Below are 10,456 nucleotides of genomic sequence, written 5' to 3'. Positions count from 1 at the left end.
ACTTTAGCTTATGAAGTTTCCAGTGTAGTGCGCTTTGGCTCACATGGGTAAATTGTAAATAAAAATATGAGGCATAGCTGGACTTAATTTTCATGGAGTTGGATGATGCAGTTTAATGACGCAATTCGCAATACAAATATATCATCGCCATTTAGCACTTCATTGTGGCCGCGTTGAACCGGTCAATATTCTTGCGTTACACGCTGCAGATACTGTTTCAGAGTATAACTTCAGCCAATTTTTATTTAATATATATAGTTGAACTTACAGACTTCTCAAAATCATAACAAAATTACTCATCTCCCATTTTTCATTTCTCATTTTGATTCATAATCTTCACCATGACAGCATCATTGACTGAATTATGGTCTAAGCTAGGTGGACTGATGTTAATATGGGGCATAATTCAGCAATACTTTCCCCGTGCACTCAGCAAGCGCTTCGATTACTTATGGCGCAGAGTGGAGAATTATTTCTACCCTTACGTACAAATTACCATTGATGAATTCTCAAATGGTAAAGGAAACGAAATGTACGGTCATATCAACTCTTATTTGGGTACTAAGTCCATCAAAAAGGATGCTAAGTTACTCAAAGTTGAAAAGTCTAAGAACAGCAAGTCTTTTGCTGTTAGCTTGGATGAAGGAGAAGAAATAAATGATGAATTTCAAGGTGCTAAATTCAGTTGGCGCAATTACTCTGTAAAATTGTCCGATGATTTTTCAGGTCATCGGTCTAGCCGGTCTAATTCCGTTCCAATGGAAAAGAAAAGTTACAGGTTAACTTTCAATCAAGGAGACAGAGAAATTGTTACCGGAAAATACTTGAACCATATCATGGAAGAAGGCAAGGCAATTCAGTTCCTGAACAGGAAACAGAAGATTTACTCAAACAATTGTAGTGATGATTGGTATTGGTATGGTAAAGGTATGTGGAGAGACATCAATTTTGAGCACCCTGCGACATTTGATACTCTGGCTATGGATCCTAAGAAGAAAGCGGAAATAATCAACGATCTCATTGCTTTTAGCAAGGGGAAGGATTATTATTCCAAAGTTGGAAAGGCTTGGAAGCGCGGTTATCTTCTTTATGGTCCACCAGGAACTGGAAAATCAACTATGATTGCAGCAATTGCGAATTACTTGAACTATGATATTTATGATCTTGAGCTAACCTCTGTTAAGGATAACTCAGGGCTTAAGAAATTGCTTATGGAAACAACGAGCAAGTCCATCATTGTCATTGAAGATATCGATTGTTCTATCGATCTCACTGGCAAGAGAAAGAAGAAAAAGAAAAAGGAAACAACCAGTGAAGATCAGGAAGAAGATTCTGACTCGTCAACAGAAAAAGAAAAAGAAAGTACGGAAAACAAGGAAACAGGCAAACTCACACTTTCCGGGCTGTTGAATTTCATCGACGGAATATGGTCAGCTTGTGGTCAAGAAAGAATTATTATATTTACGACAAATCACAAGGACAAACTTGATCCAGCTCTAATACGACGAGGACGTATGGATATGCACATTGAGATGTCTTATTGCAGATATGAAGCATTCAAAGTGTTGGCTAACAATTACTTGAATTTGGAAACGCACACTTTGTTTCAACAGATTCAAGGTTTACTAGAGGAAGTAGACATGAGTCCTTGTGATGTGGCTGAGCACTTGATTCTCAAAAATGCTTCAGGAGGGCCTCAAACTTGCTTGGATAACTTAATTCAAGCTTTGCAAGAGGCCAAGAAAAAGGCAAATAAGGACTCAAAGGAATCCAAGGAAAAAGCCAAGCAGAATTCATTGAAAATTAAGAAGTTCTCAAAATTTCTCAGATGTTTTGGCAGTGTAAAAAAGTTGCTCAAATGATAGCTTTAACTTCAATTGCCTCATCATTTTTTCTATTTTTGGTGGCCTGGGGGTTTGGGATTCTCCATGTATATATTGTATTATTGTAGCCTCCAGTAAGAATAAGATGATGTTGGATCTTTGAGGCTTTAGCAACTGCAGGGATGTCTTAGGCACTACTGTACTACTGATGTATTACATGGTTCTTTATAAATACTAATTAATTTAACATAATCATCCATTATTCTCTAAACTTCACCAGTTGTTTTATTTCAAAATACTTGCAATTCAACCTCAACAACTGCTTTGAAACCCTTACTTGAAATCTGTAGCATCATAGTCAATTCGATTTTGTAAGAAATTCATTAACTTATTTATGTATATTTGTTTGAGTCAATCAAATAATCCTGATCGCTGGTACAGTATAATTATCTCTTTTGTGGCCAAGTATCAAATCGGCGCGCTCAACCTGTACATGTTATACAATCTTTTGTTCAACTTTTAATTTTTTCCCTAAACTTACATAAAATATATTTGAGACTTGACAAATTTAGTTAAATTGGATTTTTCTTCTTCTTTCTTTTAATGTGCATTTGGTTAAAGGTATGGGGAATTAGATTTTTCGATATGAAATTCTTCGGAAGATAATACAAGTGTTAAATGAACTTCCATATGTACTTGTTTCTTTTTAGTTTGCTTCACGCTGGTAGATATTGACATTGTAATTTCGACTAACTAATATTTGAACCAATAAAGATACATACTTTGTATTTACAACTGAAAAAGCATATCTGCGAAGTTTCACTCCTATGAATAAAATGAAAACACGTAGACATGTTAGTTTTACACGAGTGATTCGAAAGTGACGGATTTTAGTGATACATCTTTGTTTAATAGCTGTAATTTTCACACTTTGGACCGTCTTTTTTGACAATGTGGCACTCCCTAACGTCACAAATAATTTAGTATAACATTCTTTTTGTTTTAATTGTTAACCTAGCTAGTAACGCCACGTAACCCAAAACCAACATGGCTCATCCCATATGATTTTTGGCTTTCTAACTACACTAGATAAGCCTCCAACATTTTAAATTTTAAAAATATCATATTTTATTTTGTATAATTATGATAATTTTGTGATAAAATTTTATGATTTGACTTATTTTAAAAAAATAAGTTTTTGTGTCAAACTATGATACTTTTTCTATTTTATATTAAGTGAATTTTTGAAGCAATGTATACGTGTTAAGACGAACATTCAAGAACATAATTTAGATTATATTTTTTATAATTGCCTTTTATGAAATCATATATATAATTTTGAAAGTAGTGCAGTTTGTCTCATATAAAACTTCTTTAGAGGAGAACGGCAATAAGAATAAAAACTTAAATATTTATCTTGAACTTTGAACAATTTAATTATTTTAAACATGAAAAGAGCCCTAAAATTTTATATAATGTAAAGTGGAGGGAGAAGTCAACTTGGTGGATCGTCAAAAGTCCTAATGAATCGGCAAATACTTGCCCTGCCACAAAGTCCAAATGAAGTATAGTATAAATATCAGCGACATACCTTAATTTAATTTAGATCATATTATCCTTCTAAATTATTTTAAAATGAAATAGATACACGCTAAATGTTGATATTGCATAGAAAATGTCCACTGTCTTTTGAAAGCAAGTAATGAACAAAAAAAAGGGACACATATCTTTTTTTAATTCATTTATTTACTATTAACTAGTATACATAATTATTGATATTAAAACTCATATATATTTAATTATTTTTATATCTTTCATCTTAAAATAATTTAATTTCCCTCTTCAGTTTAATTTCTTTTTAATCTTTTCATTTTTAATTATGAGATCTAATCTAGAATATTGTGTGACTATCTATTTTAAGATATTATTCTTTTAAAGGAGATTTGATGATATGATTTATATAAATTAGTCAAGCTGAATAAATTTGCTAATTTATAAAAATTGAGAAACATAAATTATACTTAATGTAAATTCAAATTCCAAAGTTATTTTTTTTTCCACAAAAAATATGGTTAAAAACAACTCCAATCATAACTTAAAAATTAAATAAAATAAATAGTATCGATTATTTAAATTCTATAACTAAATACCTTTAATAAATATCATATGCATTGCTCTTTTAAAATTGAATAAGAAAAATGGGCGAATCAGAAGTAGAAAACTATTGTCAGCTACAACCCACAATCATAATGAGAAATTGGCCCCATTTTTTTTTTATTAACTATTAAGTTGTGTCAAAAGGTTAAATAATCAGCACAATGAAAGATTAATAAAGTATGCAAGAAAAGTGACTTATTTCTACCTATTAAAATCCCAGACCTAACTTAAAAGACTAAAATGTCACATACAAAATAACAAATGACTCTAAGCATACATGTTGATACAAACATTAAACTCATGCTTCTATACTGGTAGAAAGAAACATTTCTACTACTAGACCAATCTTCAAACATTTTACAGTATTAGTTAAAATCAACCAGCTTAATATAATGTAAGGATGTTTAGGAATTGTAAGCCCACAAAGCTTAAATTCGACAAACATTACCCTAATACCTTCTTTTTCTATTTTGTAACATGCCAAAGTAATAATAATGGATATGGCATTATTATTTTTTATTTTTTATTTATTTTGTAAAAAATAAAAAAATAAAATCGATATGACGCTTTTCTTTTGTCAATTTCTTCAATATCATGATTAATTAAACATTGTAAAAAAATAAAAAATGAAAATGGAGCGAAAAATGGTATTTATTTTAGTGTTTCTTTGCTTAAACTGTCTATGTAAAATATGTTAATTTCTTCAACATCGTGATCAATTAACAGTTGATTTATGTCAAAATACTTGCAATCAACATCAACAATTATTTCACAACACCTATAATTGAAATATGTAGGCATCATACTCAATTCAACTTTGTAAGAAACTTATTGTAGTTAGGCATTTTACCATTCCGGAGTTAAAAGGACGAAAAAGATTGGCAAAATTTTTAAAATGACACATTAATTTTTTTAAAATCAAAAATCAATTTTCCTCCAACACAATATTGACGCGGTTATTGCGTTAAAAATAAAAAGTGAGAACATTTTTTTTCTTCTTTCTCTAAAATTGATTGAACAACAACTATCATTTTAAGTCCAATTTTTCTTTCACCAACTAAACTTGTTGATATGACAACTTTTTAAAAGAAAATCAATATATATATATAAATGAGGACCATAGAGGAGGTGATGTGGCACCTCTATATGGCCTCCATTTGTATTAATTTTTTTTTTTTAAAAATAAAATTATTATATATCATAAAAAATTACTTAAATTTATTACAAATAAATATTTTATTAATGGTGAGTCATTTATAACAAAAACTCTTCATATTTTTTATTTATTGATCTCACTTATAATTAAAAGAGAAACATAATTTATTTGTTTTTGACTTTCTTTTAATTTAAATTAATTATTTTATTGTAAAAATATATTACTTCATGTATACAAATATACAAATAAATACTTTATTAATGTATGAACATTTATAAAAAAAACTCTCTATATTTTTTTTCTATTTGTTTATCTCACTTCTAATAATGAAATCATAGTATTATTTTTTTTTACATTTTAAGTATTTTTATTTTTATTTTTGAATTTATTCACTAGGAGTTACTACCCATGACTTGCCCCTCTTTAATTTTTACTTCTAATAATATTCATGACTCTCATAATTTTTATATTCATAACCTCCAATTTAAATTTATAAGTTTATGTGTCTTATGAAATTCCTTTATTTTGCCTATAAATTTATATTAGTTTCATGAAAATTCACATTCATTATTATTCTTTCTTTTTTCATCATATAAGTTTGATTTGTTACAAAAAAAGAAGTACATGAAGGTAAGAAATAATTCATTAAAATTTTTACTTTTTATTTCCTCTATTTTTGTCTATATAAATTCGTATTTGATTTGTGAAGGAAACTAACATGTAACCAAAAAAAAAGTACATGAAGTTAATAAATATATCATTCTCAAGTTCTTATTCTTTCATTTCCTTTATTTTGTCTATGTAGATTCATATTTATTTTCATGAAGATTCACATACAAAGTTATAATTTCTCTTCTTCATAATACTTGCTTGTGAATTAGCTAACATGTAACAAAAAAAAGTATATGAAGGTAAGATATATTTCATTCTTCAGTCTTTTCTTTTATTTTTATGTAATTAGACATGCTTTCTTAATATATATTTTTATATTTGTATTATAATTTATCAAGTAAGTATGATTAAAAAAATCTCTTTAATTCTTAACAATGTTTTGTCCGTATGCAATTACTCTTTCTAATAGTTAGTTTTCCTTATATAATATAGTTTGATTATAATATTTGTTAGATTTCAAGAAATAATTATTATTTAGTATTGTTATTACTATAGAAAAGATAATATATAAATATATTAAATATGGTTTATATTTTTTTCTTTCTTTTGACATAATTATTTTTATTTCGCATATGCTTTTTTTTTATTCAGTTTGTTGCATATATGAAGAGTTTGACATATGGATCAAAACATGATGGCGGATCTCTTTGCAAAGGAAGATGGTATAAGAAAAAAAATGAAGCATAATTAGAGATTATTTTTTCACTTTGAAATTTATTAGCAACTTAGTTACTTTTGCTAGAGTTTTTAAAATTTTGATTTATGTAAATAATTTAGCTAAATGTATTATATTGTCAATGCTAATCATTTGATCCTTTAGTATTCTATTTTCTCTTTGTTATGAAAAAAATAAATATAATTATTTCATTTTAACAACAACAAAATTTATGATGATTAGTTTCACTTCTATTATAAATTATAAAAAGTAATTGAAAAATATATTATTATTTTCATGATGTCATTTTTTGCGTATGTAACAATCTGTCGTCGTTCTTTTTGCTTTGAAATGTATTTATAATTTTTATGTAGTCACCAATTATTATATTTTTTCTGTTCATTTTTTGTATTTTCACACCTTATTTTTATTTTTTTATTTACAAATAAAATCAATACATAATTAGTAATGTGACTAATAAAATTATACATTTGAATTATTTATAACTCATGTCTCTTCATCTTACTTGTAAAGTTTAATACTAAATATGAATAATGACTTTATATGCTTCATTTTTCGTAAATCTTATAAGTATTTAATTAATGTTTAAAAAATTATTATAAGCAAATGTAATAATAAAATAAAAGAAAACAATTTTGTTTTGACGAAATCAGAGTTTGGATAGAACATTACTACTCCTAGAAAAGATAGAGAAAATTAAAATATCTAAAATGTTTTCAACCTAATACAGTATATTGTTATTTCAACATATTATCTCTTATTCCATTTACTTCACCACTGTGAATATTTTGTTCTAATATATACATATACAAACAAATAAATATATTTTATATGTTTTAAAAAAGTCTATGATATCGCAGACGAGGTGAAATATAAATATTATTTATATATTCGATACTAATCTAAATATTATATATTTCATATTATTATCTTATAAATATCATATAATCGCGCGAAGCGCGAAGAGTTTCACTAGTTTTTAAAAAATCACGAAACCCGCTACCTCTACAGCTTTTTTATTAATCTTTTTTAAAATTGAGTATTTGTAACGTTTTTTTTAAAAAAATCGAAGGCAGCGTTTTTATTAAAAAAAATTTTCACAGCCTTGGCAGTGTTTTTATTCTCTAAACTTTGAGGCATTATTTCAAAGTTTCCGCACCCATCTTTTTCTTTTTTTTTTATTCATCTCATTTGTTTGCGTAGTTATTTTTTATAAAATACTATTTTGGAGAATCTATTCCTTTTTCTTCTTCTTCTTCTATTAATATTCATTTTACTAGTATAAAAATTCAAAATAATATATTTTCTTCGTAATTTTATTTTATCAATTAAAAATATTATTATCTCGTATACTTTAAAATTATGTCACAACTATTTCATAATTGACTTTCATTGTGATAATTATTTTAAAAAACTAATAAATAGAAAATATTTTTTTTATCACCTTTTTTGAATTAAAGTAAAATACACATTTACTAAAATATTCCTTGATTTTGATTTTAAATTAATATGTAAAGAGGGTTAACAATAATTTTGTCGATATTTTAAAGATATTCTATAATTTGAAGCAATAAATTTTCATATTTTTATGATATTGTTATGTTTATATATTAACTTTAAAATCAGAGCGATAAATATGGACTAGTCCACGCCATTTGAGCTTAATCCTTACAAGTTTGAAACTTTTCGAGTTAGATCGAACTAATCCATTTTTGCTATAAGTCAGAAAATGATTGGCCCATCCCAAAGATACAATCGTTCAAGAAGCTTATAGATTCCGTGGAGGAATTGCCGCACGTGTCATACAATAAAAAGACAAGCAGATCGTTCATCTTTTAAAGTACAATGAATTTCCTGATTGTTGAATGATTTTTTTGTTTCTTTGGTCTTTTTACATTTGCATGACTACATTTTGTTACTTTTCAATCAATATAATGTATTATTTGCTTTTGCAGCTGCTGAAATTTCATACCAACAAGATATTCAAGCTCCGGCTGCCGCTGAAATTCCACAGCAAACACATGTTTCCGCTTTGATCGCCACTGAAATTCCACACAAACACCAATATATATTCCCACTCCGACCGCCACTGGAATTCCTCCTCCGCACGATAACTAGCCACTAGCCCACCATAATCCGTTCAAGAACCGTCGGGCTACAAATAACCGCAAAACTCATCGGCCTAAATCACACTGCACTTTACAATATATCTAGCCAACCGGCGGATACTCTCGATATATTAGGTTGAGTTTTTTCAAATCTTATAGAAAATTCTGTTTGATTTTCTAAATAGAGTTTCTATAGTAGACTATTTCTTGTAAATGTGAATTTTCATATTTTAGACATTATTTTGGTTCTATATAATTTTTCAAATTCTTATAATAGAAATCATTGTGTATTCACTTTAATTATTTTGTAGTTTTGTAATCTTATTTTGTTTCGGGCGATCAAAAATTCTTAAATGTGATTGATCCATTAATAATTTTAGTATATTGGATTACCCATTTTTTTTAGAGTAGTTTAATTTTGATTTTACCAGTATATCTACTACACCGTTGATTAAATAAGGTTTATTAAGTCAAATAGAATTTTGTTATTATTTCTTTTCGTTTGTGTTGTGTGGAAAAAAAAAATACCACCAGTGTGCCCTTATTCGTCGATAAAGAAAGTCCAATCAAACCCATCGAAAAAATCTACTTTTTTGATAATAAACATATTTTTTTTAAAATATTTATTTTTTTATAAATACTATTTTAGAGAAGCTATTCCCTTTTTCTTCTTCTATAAACATTAATTTTGCTAGAATAAAGGTCCAAAATAATTTATTTTCTTCATAATCTTTATGTATCAATTAAAAATATAATTACCTCATATATTTTTAAAATTAATAATATATCTCATAACTATTACATAATTTATTTTCATTTTGATAATGATTTAAAAAAACTAACAAATAGTTTTTGTTTTATTAATGTTTTTCGAATTAAAGTAAAATACACATTTGCTAAAACATTTCTTGATTTTAAATTAATATGTAAAGAGGGTTAAAAATAATTTGTCGATATTTTAAAGATATTCTTTAATTTGAAGCGATAAAGTTTCATATTTCCATGACATTATTAGGTTTATATATTAATTTTAAAGCTAGACTGGTCAATATGGGCTAGCCCATCCTATCCTAACTTAATTCATACAAGCTTTAAAATTTCCGAGTCAGGTTGGGCTAGCCTATTTTTGGCGTGGTTAGAAAATGATCGGCTCAACCCACAAGTACATGAGTTACGGTCTTTGTAGTGCTAACCCTCTTTTTTTAAAAGTAAACTTTTTTTTTATAATTTTCTAAATAATTATAATTTTAAAATACTATCATGAATATCGACAAGATAATATTACAAGGTGTTGGTGTTACTACTTGTTAATCATATTCACAAATAAAATTATCTTTAAAATATTTATTAAATTTGATTTTAAGTAAAAACATGAATAGGTAAATAAAATTATTAGCTTAATTGTTTTTCAATGATTATAATAAAACACAAAAATTATGATAACATTCCATAAGGTACGGCTTATGTAGTGATTCCTTAGAATTTTAAGAAATTATTATTTTATGTAGTGCATAATTTATAAACATAATCTATATATATATATAAAGCAGAAACATTGGCCAGCTGATGTGGCATAGCTAAAAAATCAGCATTTCAATTTTTCTTTTTTCCTCATTTTTTTAGAAATAATTTTTACTAAGTATTTCTACATAAATTATATTATTAAATAAATTGTAAACGAACCCATAAATTCTTCTTTTTCCAAAACGGCTATCCTCACTAATTATACTATTTACTTTTTAAAAACGGCTGCTTCCACGATCTTTCAATTATTATGACAATTCAAGTTGTCATTTCATACATGTGCTATATATAAGCATTTTTTTCTTTTCAATTTTATTTCATGTAATCTAAGGATTATGTA

The 10,456-nt window shown here is 26.9% G+C and overlaps 1 protein-coding gene across 1 annotated transcript; it reads left to right on the top strand.

The window, feature by feature from the left end:
* Positions 1 to 256: 256 nt before the first annotated feature.
* Positions 257 to 2,078, top strand: LOC107009524 (AAA-ATPase At3g28510-like). Its single transcript, XM_015208868.2, has one exon. The coding sequence runs from the start codon at positions 342 to 344 to the stop codon at positions 1,860 to 1,862; it is 1,521 nt and encodes a 506-aa protein (XP_015064354.1). The 5' UTR covers positions 257 to 341; the 3' UTR covers positions 1,863 to 2,078.
* Positions 2,079 to 10,456: the final 8,378 nt, after the last annotated feature.

The sequence above is a fragment of the Solanum pennellii genome, chromosome 2 (genome assembly GCF_001406875.1).
Source record: "Solanum pennellii chromosome 2, SPENNV200".
NCBI lineage: Eukaryota > Viridiplantae > Streptophyta > Magnoliopsida > Solanales > Solanaceae > Solanum > Solanum pennellii.
Note: the sequence above shows the minus strand (reverse complement) of the source record. Positions and strands in the feature narration are given on the sequence as shown.